The sequence below is a fragment of the Tachyglossus aculeatus genome, chromosome 17 (genome assembly GCF_015852505.1).
Source record: "Tachyglossus aculeatus isolate mTacAcu1 chromosome 17, mTacAcu1.pri, whole genome shotgun sequence".
NCBI classification, from domain to species: domain Eukaryota; kingdom Metazoa; phylum Chordata; class Mammalia; order Monotremata; family Tachyglossidae; genus Tachyglossus; species Tachyglossus aculeatus.
The window spans coordinates 7,249,917-7,270,918 of record NC_052082.1 but is presented as its reverse complement, the minus strand read 5'-3'; the positions used below and the strand labels follow the sequence as shown (position 1 = coordinate 7,270,918).

Here is a 21,002-nt window from a genome sequence, read left to right as displayed (position 1 = left end):
TCTGTCTCAATTGATCTACTACTACTACTAATGAATCAATGGTATTTGTATATTTTTAAGTGGTATATGCTAAATGCTCACTATGTGTCAGGCACATAGGGTAGATATCATCATCATCATCATCAATCGTATTTATTGAGTGCTTACTATGTGCAGAGATATACTGTCAATACTGTCAATAAATACGATTGATTGATTGATTGATATACTGGGGTAAATGGGGTAGATCTAGGTTAGACACAGTCCCTGTCCCATGTGGGGCTAACCCTCTTAATCCCCATTTTACAGATGAGGTAACTGAGACAAGAAGAAGTGAAGTGACTTGACCAAGGTCACTTACTGAGCGCTTCTGTATGTAAACCACTGTACTAATTACTTGGGAGAGTACAATACAACAGAGTCTGTAGGCATATCCCCTGCCCACAACAAATTTATGACCTAAGAGGGAGACGGAGATGAAAGTAAATAAAAAATGAATATTGTTACCACTAGGCCTGTGAGCCCATTATGGGGTAGGGACCATCTCTATATGTTGCCAACTTGTACTTTCCAAGTGCTTAGTACAGTGCTCTGCACACAATAAGCGCTCAATAAATATGATTGAATGAATGAAAGAATGAATTGCTATCAGTAGTTTTATAGCTTGGAAATGGTTCTGTAGAGCTTTTGCTTCCAGTTTCCCCACTTCACTCATTCAATCGTATTTATTGAGCGCTTACTGTGTGCAGAGCACTGTACTAAGCGCTTGGGAAGTACAAGTTGGCAACATATAGAGACGGTCCCTACCCAACAGTGGGCTCACAGTCTAGTCTAGTGTTCACTTCACTGAACACACAATAGCTACTGGCTGAACTCCTAGCAAAACAGCATTCTAGCAAATATTGCTTTGTTTTTTTCTGTGGAATGAACCCGTTCCAGGTTCTCCTAATATGCAATGCTTTCTTGTCACCTGGTGCTGTGACACATTCAGATGACCCTGCTGGAATTGCCCACGGAACTGGATGTGACACCTGAGATCCAGCTCTCAGTTCCACATAGGCGATGGGAACTGACAACTCTTACTTTGACGATTAGTTTGTTTCAAAATGTGACCCTCGTGGGGTGTCACGTTCTGACATGCTTACAACTGCCCTCTTGATTTTCTACATCCAGTTTCGAATTTTTGCCATTCTGTGGATCACCGGCTCTACCCACAGCAAGCCCTCAATAAATGCAATTGATTGATTTATTGATAGCACATTGCCTAGGTAGCAGAACGAATGGTCAGCCGTCAGCTCCGAATCACGGATGAAGATCTTTAGCTTTGGAAAGGGGGATTTCCCAGTACAGGCTGTTACAAACTTGGGTCTTCCTCAAACTAACTGTTAATCCGTATGGTTTGGCTGAATCTGAAACACAGTTTATAATCCTGTGCATGTCTCCTTGGTTGATGTTTCCCAAGCACAGTCATCAGCCTACAGCAGTCCTCAATGACTGATTCGAGGACTTGCAATAATGCTCAAAGCCTACTGTGTTTGAGCAGGGTCCTCCAGGATAAGAAGAAGCAAATTTAATGGCAGCTTCTACGTTCTTTTCTGCATTCTCAAGGGGGTCTCAGCACAGTAATGTACCACGGGGGTTATCAATGTCAATATTTGTAGAGTATTGCAAGTACGGTATTTGTGAAGTGCTTACTATGTGCCAGACACTGTGTAAGCGCTGGAATCGCTAATTCCAAGCTAATCCGGTTAGACACAGTCTCCATCCCACACGTGGTTCACAGTCTAAGAGGGAGGGCCAACAGGCAGTTTATCCCCATCCAAATGCTGCGGCAACTGAGGCACGGAGAAGTTAAGTGATTTGCCTAATGTCACTGAGCAGGCAAGCAGCAGAGCCGGGCTTAATCAATCGGATCAATCATTGAATCGTATTTATCGAGCGCTTACGCTGTGCAGATCACTGGACTTGGGAGAGTACAACAGAGTTGGTAGACACAGACCAGCTCACAGCTCAGGTCTGACTCCCAGGGTCACCAAGCTCTTTCCACTAAGCCACACTGCTTCTTTATGTCTTTTGAAGGTAGTACGACCAGAGAGAAAAGTAAAAAGGACACGCAAGCAGCGTGGCTAGAGAATGGACCAAGTCTCATCTGCCAATCGCAAAGGGAGACTCCATTTTCATCCTCATCCTCTCAATGTGCCACCCTCCATTGCACTTCCCTTTTTTAAGTAATTCGGCTTTTACCAGAAAAATAAAAGTTTGTCCTACAAAGTTTTTTCATGTACTGCTGGTTAACAAAAATTTCTGAAAAGATTTCAGCTCACTTCTTTCAAAGTACGCCAACAAAGCGTCACTAGGTTGGCAAAACAAAACAGAAGGTTGCGCTACTTTTGAAATTGTGTTCCAAAAGGGAGTCACGTTTTGCTGGCATAGAGCCCTTGGAAACTTTAATCCGGGATAATTTTTGTTTTGTTTTGTTTTGATCTTTTTGTATTCCTGGCCTTATGTTGGTTGTTGGAACAGGGTCCCAGGAAACTTCAATCTGGGCAGATTTTTTGTTGTGATCTTTTCATGCTGTATCATTCCTCCTGTCCTGATAGTAATAGAAGAGAATAGATGTGTTCCACCCTGCTTACTAGGGATTCATTAACTCCACAGTGAAAATGCAATCAGGGGTGAGAGTTTGTTAGTCAGTAATGGTGCAAGTTCATTCATTCGTTCATTCAATCACATTTATTGAGCACTTACTGTGTGCAGAGCACTGTACTACACACTTTGTACTAAACACAGCCTGCACACTCCACTCCTCTAATGCCAAACCTACTCACTGCACTTCAATCTCATCTGTAAGTTCCTCGTAAGTAGGGAAATGCATCTAGCAATTCTGTTATTTTGTGATCTCCCAACTGCTTAGTACAGTGTTCTGCACACAGTAAATGCTTAATAAATACAACTGAGTGATTGATTGATGGACATCTGATGCTCGAGTCCACACACTTCCCACTAGACCAGGCTGCTCCTCTAAGTGTTTTGAACTTGGCTTGACCTGAGGGAAAAAATGAAAACCAATCCATCACTCAATGGTAATCACTGAGTGATTACTTTGTGCGGGGCACTGTACGAAGCACTTGGGAAAGTACAAGACAACAGAGTTGATAGATATATTCCCTGTCCACAATGTGCCTGGGGAAGTAGCATGCTTTGTGACCTATAAAACTACTGATAGTAACAGTAGTCGTCATTGTTGGGGTAGTAGTAGCGGTATTTATTTCTTTATTTATATTCATCATCATCATCAATCGTATTTATTGAGCGCTTACTGTGTGCAGTGCACTGTAATAAGCGCTTGGGAAGTACAAGTTGGCAACATATAGAGATAGTCCCTACCCAATAGTGGGCTCACAGTCTAAAAGAAATATTCATGTCCATCTCCCCCTCTAGACCATAAATTTGTTGTGAGCAGGGGGCATGCCTACCGGCTTTTGTATTGTACTCTCCCAAGCCCTTAGTACGGTGCTCTGCACACCGTAAGCGCTCAATAAGTGACCTTGGGCAAGTCACTTCACTTCCCTGTGCCTCAGTTTCCTCATCTGTAAAATGGGGATTAAGACTTAGTCCCACGCGGGACAGGGACTATGTCCAAACTGATTAGTCTGTATCTACCCCAGCGCTTAGAACAGTGTTTGACACGTAGTAAGTTCCTAAATATCATTAATTATTATCATTATAAATGAGCTTACAGTCTAGAGGGGGAGATGGATATTGATATAAATAAATCAATTGCAGGTATGCACACAAATGTTATAGGGGTGAGGGAGGAATGAATGCCAAATGCCAAAAGGACATAGAGCAATTTTGTGAGAATCCAGGGATCAAGTCCAGTCCACTCTAGATGTTGCTGACTTGAATGTTACCTTGGGCCTCGATCTGCTTGGAATTAGACCTGGATGAGGACTCCTGATCTTTCAGAATGACTTCCAATTGCCCCAGAACGATGTGGGGCAGGAAACACAGAGCGAATTACCCCAGAGTGATTAAGTTTCATCCATTATGGAAAATCTGCACACCTTTGCTGACACTGAGGGTTTTATGCCAGTCCCATATGGGGCATATAGTGTATCTTCCCCTGTGCTAGTAAGTACTTAACAAATACCGCAGTCATTATTAGGAGCATTATCCTTTCAGTATCATAAGAATCCAGCACGCCATCCATAAGATTCCCCAGCATGGTGTCAATAGCTATTCTTAAATCCGTGACAAAGACTTCCAAATCCCTGGGGTTGAGAAAGCTTGCTGGGGACCATGTGACTTCCTGCCATTCAGTCCGTGCTCCGATCTAGCCCCATTCTGAGCCTCCTCACCCATCTCCCTGGGGCCCAGGTACAATTAGCTCTGGGCTCAATGCTCTTTCTGAATAGTAAGCTTGGCAGGTGAAGGACATCATCGGATGAGTCAAGAGTTTAATCCGACAACTTCAACAAGTCACGAGCTGCTGCCCGATTCGCTGTGGGAGGAATCTCTCTGAGGAAGTTTACAAACCAGCTGGTCTTCTTTTCTCCCTCTGCGTCTTCCTCTCATCAATCGTGGTTTCTTGTCAACCTTTCGCAAATTTGGAACGATCGAAATGGATATCGGGAAGGGCGTGGGCATAAAGAAATCAACCACATCTCCATGCCCCCTCCCAGATGTCCACACAAGAAGCAGAGTGGCCTTGTGGAAATAGTGTGGGCTTAGGAGGCAGAGGACCTGAGTTCTAATCCTGCCTGTGACACTTAACGGCTGTGTTGGGCGAGTCACTTAACTTCTCTGTGTCTCAGGATCCTCATCTGTCAATACTTCTCTCTCCTTCTTTGGCTGTGAGCCGCATTAGGGACTGAGTCCTACCAGATTACCCCATTACTTAATGCAGTACTTGGCACAGAGTAAGCATTTTAACAAATAATACAATTATTACTATTATTATTACTTCTAACCCCTTCTGAGCCCAGTGCAGCTGACCTAGGAAACTCAACTTCCCTCACCTCTTTCTTCTTCTTTCAGGGCAGGGGTGAAGTAACAATTGATCTTTTCACATGACCGATGCTAATTGCTCCTTGGTTATTTTAGCTCTTGTGGGGAGGAGCCATTAATTAATTAATTAATTTCTTAAGATATGCCACCCTCCACCCATTATGGAGCACAATCTAATGCCTTATGGGTGGATTGTGATTCACTCTGAAGGGACTCTATTTGGCGGGGAGGGGGCAGGTCACGTGGAGGTCACTGACTCTCAAGCTTACACAATAGTTGTGTGTCACAGACACTAAGTGAATCAGAGGGGAATGTGCCATGTAATGATGGTATTTGTTGAATGCTTACTGTGTGCCCGCCACTGAACTAAGTGCTGGGGTAGATACAGGATAATGAGGCTGGCCCCTGGCCCACATGGGACTCCCAGCCTCAGGGGGAGGGAGGAAGACTTGAAATAGGCTGGGCTCTCCACTTTTTTTCTGCTCTGAATGACTCCCAGCGGAGTCATAACACGCAATGACTTTTCCTATCACTTGTTCTTGCTCCTCGGCCCATCCACTGGCCCCACTCCATGTAGAGCAAACCAAGAGTCCTGCTCTTTAAAGGCTTTTCTGAAGAGTGGAAGCCGACTGCCATCCAGAGTTCATCCGCTCTAGGGTTCTACGATAAAGCATCTTTAGGCCCCGTTTGTAGCCTGCAAAGAGAGGAAACCGTTTCCAGAGACCCTTCTGGGCTCTCTGAAAAGCCGATAATTTACGGGGGTATGTTCTCATGCCAACAGGAGCCGCGTGACCTAGTGAAAAGATCACCAGCCTAGAGATCAGAGGGGATGGGTTCTCATCCTGCCTCTGCCGCCTGCCCGTTGTGTGATTGGGGGCAGATTCATTCATTCAATTGTATTTATTGAACGCTTACTGTGTGCAGAGCACTGTACTAAGCACTTGGGAAGTACAAGTTGGCAACATATAGAGATGGTCCCTACCCAGCAGTGGGCTTGCAGTCTAGAGAGGGGAGACAGACAACAAAACAAAACATATTAACAAAATAAAATAAATAGATCACTCGGCTTCTCTGTGTCTCAGTTTCTCCAACTGTAAAATGAGGATTCAATTCTTGTTCTGTCTCCGGGTGGGCCGGAGACTGTATCTTATCTGATTATCTGATATCTACTCCAGGATTTGGCACAGCCTTTGGAAAATAGTGCTTAGCAGACTCCGCAATTATAAGTCATATTTATTGAGCACTTAACTGTGTGCGGAGCATGGTACTAAGCACTTGGGAGAGTGTCTTCCTTCTGTTGTACCTTGTCCGATGAGGGCTGTGTCGGAACTGTGCCTGATTTGCTACATTTGTATCTAGACTGTGAGCCCGCTTTTGGGTAGGGACCCATCTCTATATGTTGCCAACTTGTACTTCCCAAGCGCTTAGTACAGTGCTCTGCACACAGTAAGCGCTCAATAAATACGATTGAATGAATTTGTATCTACCACAGCTCTTAACACCTCAGTAAACGCTCAGTAAATAAGATTGATGGAGTACGTGTTTAATCACCACCATTACTAGCTCTTTGCTCATTAGGTGCTCAATAAATACCCCGATTGATAGACCGAAACAGAGCCAATGCACACGGCAGTGTTGGCATGGTCACCTGCAACCATGCCCTCTTTGGGATTCTTTTTCAATTATCCTTGAATTAAGAGATTCTTCTTTCATCCAGTGGTAAAGATTTCCCTTTTTCATCCTCAGGTCAATGAGATATTTATGGAATCTCCCTTGAGCAAACAGTATGTGAGAAATCGAGTGATCAGACTAACGTGAGTATGTGGAGGAAAACAGTGTGGCCTAGTGAAAACAACACACAGGCCCGGGAGTTAGAGGATCTGGGTTCTCATCCTGTGCCTGCTGTGTGAGCTTGGGCAAATCACCTTAACTTCTTTGTGCCTCAGTTCCCTTATGTAATTCATTCATTCTTTCAATCGTATTTATTGATCACTTACTGTGTGAAGAGCACCTGTACTAAGCGCTTGGGAAGTACAAGTCGGCAACATAGAGAGACTGTCCCTACCCAACAACGGGCTCACAGTCTAGAAGGAGGAGAAGGACAACAAAGCAAAACATGTAGACAGGTGTCAAAACCATCAGAGTAAATAGAATTACAGCTATAATATAGCTACCTATAATAATAATATTGGCATTTGTTAAGCGCTTACTATGTGCAAAGCACTGTTCTAAGCACTGGGGAGGTTACAAGGTGATCAGGTTGTTCCACGTGGGGCTCACTGTCGTAATCCCCATTTTACAGATGAGGGAACTGAGGCCCAGAGAAGTTAAGCGACTTGCCCAAAGTCACACAGCTGACAATTGGCAGAGCTGGAATTTGAACCCATGACTCCTGACTCCAAAGCCCATGCCCTTTCCACTGAGCCATGCTACTTCTCTGTATAATGTTATCTATTATATATATGATGTATATATATATAATTATATATTATAATTATAGCTATAATGATAATAATTCCGGTTATTGTTAAGCATTTACTATTTATCAAGCGCTGTCCTAAACACTGATACCAGGTAATGAGGTTGGACAAAATCCCTGTCCCACCTGGAGTTCACACTCTTAATCTGTGTCCAACCCAATTTGCTTGTATCTACCCCAGAGCCTGGAACATAGTAAACGCTTAAAAAAAAACATATTTTTTTTTTAAATACCCATTTTACAGATGAGGTAACTGAGGCCCAGAGAAGTGAAGTGACTTGCCCAAGGCCAAGCAGCAGACATGTGGTGGAACTGAAATTAGAACCCAGGCCTTTCTCTTAGGTCCATGCTCTTTCCACCAAGCCACGCTGCTTTCATTTGTAGAAGGGGGATTAAATTTTACTCCCTCCTTCTTAGAATGGGAATCCCGTGTGGGACAGGGTCTGTCCAGCTGGCTTGCCTTGAATCTACTCCATTAAAAAAAAAAAAATACATTTATTGAGCGCTTATTATATGTCAAGCACTGTTCTAAGGGCTGGGGTAGATACAAGTTAATCCGGTTGAACACAGTCCCTGTCCCTCATGGGGCTCACAGTCTAAGTAGGAAGGAGCAAAGGGTAGCAAATCCCTATTTTGCAAATGAGGAAACTGAGGCACGGAGAAATTGGGTGACTTTCCCAAGGTCACACAGCAGGCAAGTGGTTTGTCCATCAGACCTGGGTTTTCTTTCGATTGCAATCAGCAAGAGTCCCACCCATCTTACATCTTGCTGGGTGGTGAACTAGCAGCAGTCAATCATCCACATCTTGGGTTCTTAGTCAAACGGAGGGATAATAAATATCAAATGCAGGCACGCCGAGGGCTCCGGGATCCCAGCCAGGAGAGTGCGGATAGCTGAGTTAGGGGCTCCCGCCCCATTCCACTCCAGCCCGGCTCCAAGAGAGGGATGCCGTGGGCCGTAACGGTGGAGATCCTCCTCACAATTGACAGACGGGCGTCAGTCCAATTTGGAAAGCTTTGGGCCTGAGAACCTGACAGGAGGAGCTGAAGGAGCTCCCAGACCGAACCCCCTTTTCCCTCTCCTCCTCCCCATTCCCCCCGCCCTACCTCCTTCCCCTCCCCACAGCACCTGTATATATGTTTGTACAGATTTATTACTCTATTTATTTTACTTGGACATATTTACTATTCTATTTATTTTGTTAATGATGTGCATCTAGCTTTATTTCTATTTATTCTGACGACTTGACACCTGTCCACTTGTTTTGTTTTGTTTTCTGTCTCCCCCTTCTAGACTGTGAGCCCGTTGTTGGGTAGGGACCGTCTCTGTATGTTGCCAACTAGTACTTCCCAAGCGCTTAGTACAGTGCTCTGCACACAGTAAGTGCTCAATAAATACGATTGAATGAATGAATGAATGAAGGAGCGACTCCTGACCGTTTGTCGCTACTCTACTTTTTTGCTAGAGTGTAGGCTCGTTGTGGGCAGGGAATGTGTCTGTTATATTGTTATATCATATTCCCCCAAGTGCTTGGTACGGTGCTCTTCACACAATAAGCACTCAAAAAATACGATCGACCGACTGATTTTTTAAAATTCCCGTGTGCATTTGCAACACCTGAGCAGATTGAGCCCCGCCTTTTCCTCTGCTCCTCCTCCCCATCACCCCCACTCCCTCCCTCTCCCTTCCCCTCCCCCAGCACTTGTGTATATTTGTACATATTTATTATTATATTTATTTTATTAATGATGTATATATAGCTATAATTCTATTTATCTAATCTGACGGTATTGACACCCGTCTACTTGTTTTGTTTTGTTGTCTGTCTCCCCCTTCTAGACTGTGAGCCCGTTGTTGGGTAGCAACTGTCTCTATATGTTGCCGATTTGTACTTCCCAAGCGCTCTGCACACAGTAAGCGCTCAATAAATACGAATGAATGAACGAGTGGCCGGTGGCTATCGCGAGGGGCCGAGAAGGTGCCGACATAGTGAGCTTCAGTGCCCTGTTGTGTCTTGCAGCCGGGAGCGAGGTGGTGTGAAAGCTGATATGGTCTTGGTGTTCCGCTTCACCAATATCGAACCGAGAGCGCTCAGAGTCTCGAAAATTCAAAACATTCTATTTCAGAAGATGAAAAAGGACACGAGATCTTTGAATATAAACCCCTCTTCTATCCAAGTCAATGGCAAGTACTCATTTGTGGAGCTATTGGCCGATGATATTTTCCTTCACACTGTAGCCTAAAATGCAGTTTCGGTTTTACCGTGCCAAACTGGGTTCAAATGAGTTGAAATGAGAGTTTTAAAGGGACTTTGAAATGTCCCATTTTTTCTGCACCTGTCTTTCAGCTACTGAAGAGATTTCCTCTTGGGGCAATGGAGGCAGTTGGGCGGCTTTTTTCCCCCTAAAATATGAATCAGAGTGCTGCAAAGAATGGCCATTCGCCTGATGTTTCATACTGAACAGTCTGGTTTTCAGCAGGACTGTCCCCTATTCAGTATGGAGATAATAATAATAATAATAATGGCATTTGTTAAGCGCTTACTATGTTCAAAGCACTGTTCTAAGCGCTGGGGGGGATACAAGGTGATCAGGTTGTCCCACGTGGGGCTCACAGTCGTAATCCCCATTTTACAGATGAGGGAACTGAGGCTCAGAGAAGTGAAGTGACTTGCCCAAGGTCACACAGCAGACATATGGCAGAGCCGGGATACGAACCCATGACCTCTGACTCTAAAGCCTGTGCTCTTTCCACTGAGCCACGCTGCTTCTCTAAGATGACACTGGTTAACTATGCAGCTGGAATTCTGATTATATTTTCAGCTCCCAGCCCCACTCCACCTCGACTCCTGCCACCGGATTCTGTGGCCCGTGGTCGGAGGGAACAGAGAGAGGGGACACAATGGCTCTGGAGCAAGTTGGGAAGATCAGGGGCTTCTCCAGAGACTAACTCTAGGATTGGGGAGGACTTGGGAGGACTTCCACATAATGTTATATCCGGTATCATCGCATCACACTCCAGGCCTAGTGTAACATAATAAGCAGCGTGGCTCAGTGGAAAGAGCCCGGGCTTTGGAGTCAGAGGTCATGGGTTCAAATCCCGGCTCCGCCAAATGTCAGCTGTGTGACTTTGGGCAAGTCACTTCACTTCTCTGGGCCCCAGTTCCCTCATTTGTAAAATGGGGATTAAGACTGTGGGCCCTCCGTGGGATAACCTAATTACCTTGTATCCCCCCGGCGCTTAGAACAGTGCTTTGCACATAGTAAGTACTTAACAAATGCCATCATTATTATTATTATTATTATTATTATTATTATTATTATTATTATCTTGCACTTATAACAGTGCTTTGCACATAGTAAGTGCTTAACAAATGCCATTATTATTATTATTATCTTGCACTTAGAACAGTGCTTTGCACATAGTAAGTGCTTAACAAATGCCATCATTATTATTATTATTATTATCTTGCACTTAGAACAGTGCTTTGCACATAGTAAGCGCTTAATAAATGCCATCATTATTATTATTATCTTGTACATTCTAAAGTGTCTGCAAGCTGGCACTATCTCTTACTAGACTTTCCAGGCACCATCTTTTTTACTAAAATACACAAAAAAAACCCTCTCAGGTCATATAATCATGATCTCCTGCTCAGGGTTTCTGTACTGGACTCGTTGAGTGGGAGAGAAATTAATGCTTTAGGGTTTGTTTGTTTTTGAGTTTTGGGGTTTTTTTTTTTTTAACATGGAGAACATTTTCCAAAGACGATGAAATGGTGGAATGCTAGGCTCATCAGAGGAACATTAGTGGCATATACTGGACCAGGACGCGCAGACAATTTCTTTCTCTATTAGAGAGTAAGTCATCTGTGGGCAGAGAACACATCTTGTGCTCCTCTTGCATTTATCCAAGCACTTAGTATAGTAGATTCGCACTCTTTGGGAGCTCAATAAACGACATTACTTTCAGTCCTCCTCTGAGAATTACTGCAGCCATTGATATTAATTCCATGCTCATTTGAGCAGGAATTATCCCAGGCCATAATAGCGTTCCTAGATTTCAGGGTTGAGTAGAGAAGGTGACAGCTTTTATTATGTATAGAGCAGGCCTCAAGCACAGAACAATTAAGTCTCCCGTCAGTATTCCTTCTTGAGAAAGTGGACTATGGCGCTGAAATAAGGAGCCCACAGAACTGATGATGGTGATGGTATTTGTTAAGCACTTGCTATGTGTCAAGCACTGTTCTAAGCACTGGGTTTGATACAGGGTAATCAAGTGGGACAGGGTCCCTGGCCCACGTGGGGCTCTCAGTCTTAATCCCCATTTTCCAGGTGAGTTAACCGAGGCAACTGAGAAGTGACGTGACGTCACACAACAGATAAGTGGCAGAGCTGGGATTGGAACCCAGGTCCTTCTGACTCTCAAGCCCCTGCTCCATCCACCAGGCAACACTGCTTCTGAGTTCCTGGCCACACTGAGTCACAAAGGCAGCCATCCAAACAGCTTTCTAAGGGGATTTTTAGACTGTGAGCCCACTTTTGGGCAGGGACTGTCTCTATATGTTGCCAATTTGTACTTCCCAAGCACTTAGTACAGTGCTCTGCACACAGTAAGCGCTCAATAAATACTATTGATGATGATGATGATGATTAGATTCCACAGCAGCCCTCCTGCTTTCTCACAGGACTGATGACGCTTCCTTCTCACAATGTGAGAGGAGGTAATAGGGCCAGGTAGAGAGAACACAGGAGTGGGAGTCATGAGACGCAGGTTCGCAACCACCGGCCTCCTGTGTGACCTTGGGCAAGGCACTAAACCTCTCTGGACCTAATTTTTCTCCTCTGTAAAATGGGGGTAACATAGTTGGTGAATCCCGTGTGGAACAGGAGCAGGAGAGAGGATGAGGCAAAGGAGAACAGAAGACAATGAGCAGTGATTAACTATCTTGCCAACTCTGTATCTTGCCAACCTGTATATATGTATATATTCATTCATTCAATCGTATTTATTGAGTGCTTACTGTGTGCAGAGCACTGTACTAAGCGCTTGGGAAGTGCAAGTTGGCAACATATAGAGACAGTCCCTACCCAACAGTGGGCTCACAGTCTAGAAGAAATATGTTTGCACATATTTATTACTCTATTTATATTACTTGTACATATTTATTCTATTTATTTTATTTTGTTAATGTGTTTTGTTTTGTTGTCTGTCTCCCTCATCTAGACTGTAAGCCCACTGTTGGGTAGGGACCATCTCTATATGTTGCCGACTTGTACTTCCCAAGCGCTTAGTACAGTGCTCTGCACACAGTAAGTGCTCAATAAATATGATTGAATGAATAAATGTTCTTTCTTGACTAAGCGCTTCAAAAGTACAATTCAGCAATAAAGAGAGACAATTCCTCTCTCTTTAGAAGTAGCAGGGTGTTTGGAAGGACTGCGTGGAGGTTACTCTTTTTAACATCCACCCCAATGGTTATAAATGTTCAGCCAGAATTCCTAGCTGATCCCTCTACATCCCTAGCTGTCCTGGTAGCTCATTATGGATGCACTTAGTACAGTCCTCTGCACACAGTAAGTGCTCAATAAATACGATTGAATGAATGATGCCCCGTCTGAATTTACCCCATATTCTCTTGAGTCTTCTGATACTTTTGGCTTGTTTAACATCCCGTGGTAATGTATTCCACACCTTAACTACTGCCTGCTACTCTCCCAGGATGGAAGCAGCGTGATTCAGTGGAAAGAGCACGGGCTTTGGAGTCAGAAGTCATGGGTTCAAATCCTGGTTCCACCAATTGTCAGCTGTGTGACTTTGGGCAAGTCACTTAACTTCTCTGTGCCTCAGTTACCTCATCTGTAAAAGGGGGATTAAGACTGTGAGCCCCACGTTGATCACCTTGTATCCCCCAGTGCCTAGAACAGTGCTTTGCACATAGTAAGCACTTAACAAATACCATTATTGTGATTGTTATTATTATTTAAAAAGTTCTGAGGTGCATTCATCACCCCATCTCCATTTTGAATCCTTCCACCAGGCCACCTCTTTTCAAAGGCTCTGCAATGATCACACGATGTCACAGCACCTCCAACAAACGATGTTTAGCGATCACACATGCAAAACATTCAGCAAGTTACCATCCAATAACAGAAACTGCCTCCGGGGCCTACTGGATAAAACAAAACAAAAGAAAAAACCAAAACTCAGGCCTGGAATCAGTAGAACTGGCTTCTAATCTGCCATATGCCAGCTGTGTGACCCTGAGGAAGTCACTTAGCTTCTCTGTGGCTTGGTTTCCTCTACTGTTAATGAGAATTCAATATCTTTACTCCCTGCCCTAGTCGGTGAGCAGAGTGGGACAGGGACTGCGTCTGATCTATTTATTCTGGCGATTTTGACACCTGTCTACAGGTTTTGTTTTGTTGTCTGTCTCCCCCTTCTAGACTGTGAGCCCATTGTTGGGTAGGGACCGTCTCTGTTGCCGACTTGTACTTCCCAAGTGCTTAGTACAGTGCTCTGCACACAGTAAGCGCTCAATAAATATGATTCAATGGATGAATGAATGATCTGATTGAATTGTATCCACCCCAGTCACTCAGCAGCGTGCTTGGAACTGAGTATATTTGTTTACTATCATTTCATTATCATGATCTAACACATTAACCTTTATAGAAGAGGTCAATCAGACCCCAACACATCTTTTTTTAATGGTATTTGTTAAGTGCTGACTATGTATCAAGCATTATTCTAAGTGCTGCGGTAGATATAAGATTCTCAAGTTGGGCACAATCCCTGTCCCACATGGAGCTCCTACTCGAAGTTGGATGCAGGAGGATTTAATCCCCATTTAGCAGATGAAGTAACCGAGGCACAAATAAGTTAAGTGACTTGCCAAAGGTCACCCACAGCTAGCAGTTGGGAGAGCTGGGATTAGAACCCAGATCCTCTGATTCCCAGCCCCATGTTCTTCCCACTATTCTACCTGACTCATTAGTTAGCCAGAGCAAATAAACCTCATCGTTAGGCATGAACAGTGATGGTGTGGGTTGGTCTGGTAATTTTTCATGGGGAAATATGAGATTTCAGGAGATCTTGGAAGTTGGGAGGGGAAGAGGTTGCCGGACAGAAGAGGAGCTTAGAAAGTGGGGTGAGTGAAGGCCAGGAACTGCAAGAGAGGAAGTTGTAAGAAGCAAGTTGTTTGTAGGTGTGGCTTCAGTGGTGTGAAGGATTTAGGCGGTAGACAAAGCTCAGAAAAGCAATCAATCAATCAATCGTATTTATTGAGCTCTTATTCTTTATGAGGCACTTTAAGCATTTGGGAGAGTACCATATAACAGAGCTGATGGGCACATTCCCTGCCCACAACAAGATTACAGTCTAGAGGGATCTAAAGAAACCTGAAGATGTGCGATATTTCTTGTCCTTAGTAGACAGCCTTTCACTGGGTGTTCCAAAGCACTCAATAAATGCCACTAATTGTTTGTTTGACCAGAGCTACATTGAGTTCTTAGCTGAGGAACAGAATACAAGTCAGCAAAATTAAAAGACCCACCAACAGATTAGAGAAGCAGTGTGGCTCAGTGGCTTTGGAGTCAGAGGTCACGGGTTCAAATCCCGCTCCGCCACTTCTCAGCTGTGTGACTTTGGGCAAGTCACTTAACTTTTCTGTGCCTCAGTTACCTCATCTGGAAAATGGGGATTAAGTCTGTGAGCCCCAAGTGGGACAACTTGATTACCTTGTATCTACCCCAGCGCTTAGAACAGTGCTTTGTGCATAGTAAGCGCTTAATAAATGCCATTATTATTATTATTATTATTATTATTATTAACAGATACCAAATCTGGAAAATCAATATCAGGAAGCCAAGCCCTGAAATCAGCAGAATCGACCAGAGCCACGTCATCCCGAATCCAACCCTTTAAACCCAGCCCAGGTCACGATTTGACCTAAGACTGGGGGATAGGTTTGACCATCCCTCTTAGATTGTGAAATTTTTCTCATTTGTCCGAGTCCCAGAGAGGAATACGATTCACTCTCGATTATCCTGTTGAGGATTATCTATGCTGTTGGTGGTAGAGTACGGTGAAATAGTTGAATAGATCACTGAATTAGAAATAAACATGTCTAAGCATAGGAATACTGGGATTAAGAATGAGGAATTCTTCACTTTGAAAGAAAACCTGAGAAGCCAGACCAGGATGTGGGCTGGTAAGAGATAGGGTGGATGGCCAAAAGGAACAGAGAGAGGAGACGGGGAAACTATGGACTCTAACTTTGTTGTGGGCAGGGAATGTGTTTCTTTATGGCTATTTCATAGTCTCCCAAACGCTTAGTACAGTGCTTTGCTCACACTAAGCTCTCAATAAATACGATTGAACAAATGAATCTTATTTATTAATCAAATTTATTGTGTCCACTTTGTGCAGAGTACTTACATTAAGCGCTGGAAAAGTGCATTAGAGTTGTAGACAAGATTCCTGCCCACATGGAGCTTACAATTTAGTATCTACCAACACTACTGTACCATCCCAAGGGCTTGAGTGCACTGATCTGCGCTGCCCTGCATACAGCAAGTACTCCTCAATACCATTGATTGATGGATGAAAAGCAAACACCTCCTACCACACTGATGCTTTGCTTTCTCTTTTCACTTCAGCTTTGACTTCATCATCAGGCTCGCTCACTGTCCAGGCTTGTAAGTGGAAGACGTTTGTTCAACCGGACTTTTCATTCGATAGTGATTAAAAGTATCGAAGAAGAGTCTCAATGGCCTACACTTCTAAATTCATGCTTGTTGTAATTAAAGAGAAAATGGTCAGGTTAGTGGGTTACAAAGTGCCCATTGTACGAATTTCTTAGAAACATTTTCCAAAGGCAGCAGCCAACTATAGTTAGATATGTGAGGTTTAAACCTTTGATATCCTAACGGTTATGAAGCAAAGGTAGTTGTAAAACGGATTATAATACTGAAATCGTGGTGATCTCCCACTCTTCCTAAGAGCTTTAAACACAACAGTTTTCCAAAAATATGGAAATTATGCTCCATATGAACCCCTTGTGGAAACAGCACAGGTCTGAGGTTCATGAGGCCTGGCTTCTAATCCCAGATGAAGCACTTGCCTGCTGTGTGACCATAGGCAAGTCATTTAACTTCTCTAGACCTCCGTTTTCCTCATCTATAAAATGAGGATGTAATAGATATTCTCACTCTCTCTTCACACTGTGAGCCCCAGGTTGGACAAGGACTGTATCTGATCTGATTGCATGGCACGTGATAAGTTGATAACAAGTGTCGATATTATTATTTCTTAATAAAGAAACTTTGAATTGAAGTAATGATAATAATAATGATAGTAATTGTGTTATTTCTTCAGCACCGATTTTGTGCCAGGCACTCTTCTAAGCCCCGGGATGGATACAAGCAAATTGGGTACAGCTCCTGTCCGCGTGGGGCTCACAGTATCTATCCCCATTTGAGAGACGAGATAACTGAGGCCCAGAGAAATGAAGTGACTCACCCAAGGTCACACAGCAAACAAGTGACAGAACGGGGAGTAGAACCCAGGTCGTTCTGATTCCCAGGCCCATGCTCCATCCTAGAGGTCACGCTGCTTCCCTTCTGTGCCACTTTGTGCTTGGCACATAGTAAGCACTAAACAAATACCATTATTATTATTATTATAATTATTATTATTCTAAGCACTGGGGTAGGTACAAGGTAATCAGGTTGTCCCACATGGGACTCACAGACCTAAACCCCATTTTACAGATGAGGTAACTGAGGCCCAGAGAAATGACAAAATTTGACTTTGTGCTTTTTTTACAGAACTCTGAGCAGTGACCCATGTGGTTGGCTGCTGTCACCACATTTGAAGATGGTGATGGTGAATTCCTTATAGCTATCCTATCTATTGTACCCTCCCAAGTGCTTAGTACAGTGCTCCGCACTCAGTGGATCTGACCGACTGATTGACAGACTGAAGGGACAGTGGACCGGGACTGTAAGGTCCTTCCGGAGTCGCGAGCACCAGAGGGCCGCTTTGCGCTCGTGACGACGTTGTCCCTTGAGGCTCGTTGATCTGTCTTCCAGCTTGCGGCAAAAGATCGGTCCCGCTCACGCTCGTCAGGATAATCAACCCGGAGTTTGCGAAAAAGAATGACTGGCCCTGGCAAGCCTCCCTCCAGCGAGACAACGTGCACCAGTGTGGCGCTACCCTCATCAGCAGCACGTGGCTCGTCACGGCGGCGCACTGCTTCAGCTCGTACGTCCTCGGCCTCGGGCTGGCCCCATCTGGGGCTAGGGGGGCTGCAGTCCAAGAGAGATGTCGTAAGGGGTTAAGTCACTAGCCCATTTGGCCCGTAATTGGGTCTTCGGCAGGGGCAACAAAGAGTGTGACAGGCTCACCCTTTGGGATCCATCTTCCTCATTGTTTGTGGATAATCCACTGAGTGGCCTTACATTCCCCTCTACCATAGGGAAGCGGTGTGGCTCCATGGAAAGAGCCCAGGCTTGGGAGTCAGAGGTCATAGGTTCTAACCCCAGCTCTGCCAATTAATAATAATAATAATAATAATGTCATTTATTAAGTGCTTACAATGTGCAAAGCACTTTTCTAAGCTCTGGGGAGGTTACAAGGTGATCAGGTTGTCCCACGTGGGGATCACAGTCTTAATCCCCATTTGACAGATGAGGTGACAAGTGGTGGCAGCTGTGTGACTTTGGGCAAGTCACTAAACTTCTCTGTGCCTCAGTTACCTCATCTGTAAAATGGGAATGAAGACTGTGAGCCCCACCTGGGGCAATCTGATCACCTTGTATCCTCCCCAAGGCATAGAACAGTGTTTTGCATATAGTAAGCGCTTAACAAATGCCACTATTATTATTATTCTTATTGTTATTATTATTATTATTATCCCTAACTCTCCCTCCAGGAAGCCATTACGGACTTCACTATAAAGCCCAAAGTCTGAGATCTGGGGTTGTTCTGGACTCTGATCCCCAAATACCCCTAGGTTGCAGTGGGATTCGTCTGCACTAGTCTTTCAGGGAGGTCTGTTATTTTCATTTCAGAATATTTCTGAGGGTTTTCTCTGGCTATGTCCATCCTTTCAGTAGCATCTAACCATCTACCATCTAACGAGCACAGGCTTGGGAGTCAGAGGACGAGGGTTCTAATTCTGGCTCCGCCAAGTGTCTGCTGTGTGACCTCAGGCAAGCCGCTTAACTTCTCTGGGCCTCAGTTACCTCATCTGTAAAACGGGGTTTAGGTCTGTGAGTCCCATGTGGGACGACCTGATTACCTTGTACCTACCCCAGTGCTTAGAATAATAATAATAATAATAATAATAATAATAATAATAATAATAATAATAATGGTATTTGTTAAGTGCTTACTATGTGCCAAGCACTGTTCTAAGTGCTGGAGGGGGTACAAGGTAATCAGGGTGGTCCCACGTGGAGATCACAGTCTTAATCCTCATTTTACAGATGAGGAAACTGAGGCACAGAGAAGTTAAGAGACTTGCCCAAAGCCACACAGCTGACAAGCGTCAGAGCCGGGATTAGAACCCACGACCTCTGAATCCTCTGTCCGAGCTATTTCCACTGAGCCATGCTGTTTTTCAGAACAGTGCTTGGCACATAGTGAGCACTTAACAAATAGCATTATTATTATTAATAATAATAATCTTTTCTAACTCACAGATTAGGGATCCAGTTTGCCACTCTGATTTTCAATCCAGGTTCCAGTGGTAGGCTCCTGTGAAGGGTGCTATCATTCGGGACACTCTCCAAAGGATGAGAAAATGTTTTCTGGGCCCTTCATAAGTCAGAGGCCCTTGGGCTTGGCTCCACCCTCCTGTACGGGTTATTCATTTCTAACAATACTGAACGAATTTTTTTTTCAGAGTGAGGGATCCCCGCCGGTGGTCCGTTAGCTTCGGGATAACCATTAAACCCCCGCTGATGAAAAGGAACATCCGGAGAATCATCGTCCACGAGAGCTATCGCTGGCCCCACCATGAATATGACATAGCTTTGGTTCAGATCACCCCCCGGGTCACCTTCACCGATGAAGTCCGCCGAATTTGTCTTCCGGAAGCCTCTGAGAACTTCCCACCTAATTCGACTGTCTACATCACGGGATTCGGAGCCCTTTTCTATGGGGGTGGGTGTCTCGAAAATCCCCCTCCTCCGAGGGGACGGACCTGCCCCCAAGGGGGTTTGATGCCCCCAACCAAAGACAGGGCTGTAGCAAATGCCGAGACTACATTCTTCCCCCAGTAATAATAATAATACTGCTGTGTTATTATGTGTAATACACATAATATTGAGGAGAGATTGTATTTACCAACTATATTCTTCCCCCAGTAATAATAATATTACTGCTGTGTATATTATCTAATAATAATACTCCTTAAATGCTAATTGTATACCAAGAGCTCTTCTAAGCACCGAGGTAGATACAGGTTAATCAGGTTGGACACAGTCCCTGTCCCAAATGGGGCTCATTGTTTTAATCCCCATTTTACGGATGAGGTAACTGAGGCCCAGAGAAGAAGCATGGCTCGGTGGAGAGCCCGGGCTTTGGAGTCAGAGGTCATGGGTTCAAATCCCTGCTCCGCCAATTCTCAGCTGTGTGACTTTGGGCAGGTCACTTCACTTCTCTGGGCCTCAGTTACCTCATCTGTAAAATGGGGATTAAGACTGTGAGGACCCCCTGGGACAACCTGACCTCCTTGTAACCTCCCCAGTGCTTAGAACTGTGCTTTGCACAGCGCTTGTAAGCGCTTAATAATTGCCACCATTATTATTATTATTATTATTATTAAAGTGATTTGCCCACGGTAACATAGCAGACATGTGGCAGAGCCGGGATTAGAACCCAGGTCCTTTTGACTCCTAGGCTCGTGCTCTGTCCACTAAGCCACACTGCTTCTCAACAAACTCTAAGCCCTCTCCTCCTCGTTACCTGCTTCCAGAGAATGTCACCCAGCCACGTGGCCCCTGCTTTGCTGGGTTTTCTTGTCATAGTTGACAGCTTACTGTCCAGTCAGTACAGTGCTGTGCACATAGTAAGCACTCAATAAATCATCAATCATCATCAATCATATTTATTGAGCGCTTACTGTGTGCAGAGCACTGTACTAAGCGCTTGGGAAGTACAAGTTGGCAACATATAGAGACAGTCCCTACCCAATAGTGGGCTCACAGTCTAAAAGATACCAGTGAGTGATTGATTTTGAGTGTGAGGCTGGGCTGTTCAGGGCAATGAATACCGACAGAAAGCGTCCCCACCAACTCAGATTATTCCACCATCTCCATGACCCAGCTGAACCCACTAGTGGGGTAGGGAATCTAGGGACAAATGGCTGAGTGGCCTAGTGGAAAGAGCCCGGTCCTGAGAGTTCATAGATCTCAGTTCTAATCCTGACTCTGCCACTTACCTGCTGTGTGACCTTGGGCAAATCACTTAATTTCTCTGTGCCTCAGTACTGTCATCTGCATAATGGGAATTCAATACCTTTTC

The 21,002-nt window shown here is 44.4% G+C and overlaps 1 protein-coding gene across 1 annotated transcript in view; it reads left to right on the top strand.

Annotated features, from left to right (window-relative positions):
- The window catches only part of LOC119938988 (transmembrane protease serine 11A-like), a 32,432-nt gene that overhangs the window by 9,723 nt on the left and 1,707 nt on the right, over positions 1-21,002 (top strand). Inside the window, exons 4-8 of the mRNA XM_038758773.1 lie at positions 6,736-6,803; positions 9,490-9,653; positions 16,130-16,168; positions 17,564-17,735; positions 19,381-19,640. Coding sequence (XP_038614701.1) covers positions 6,736-6,803; positions 9,490-9,653; positions 16,130-16,168; positions 17,564-17,735; positions 19,381-19,640 — 703 coding nt within the window. The remainder of the gene's footprint in view (positions 1-6,735; positions 6,804-9,489; positions 9,654-16,129; positions 16,169-17,563; positions 17,736-19,380; positions 19,641-21,002) is intronic.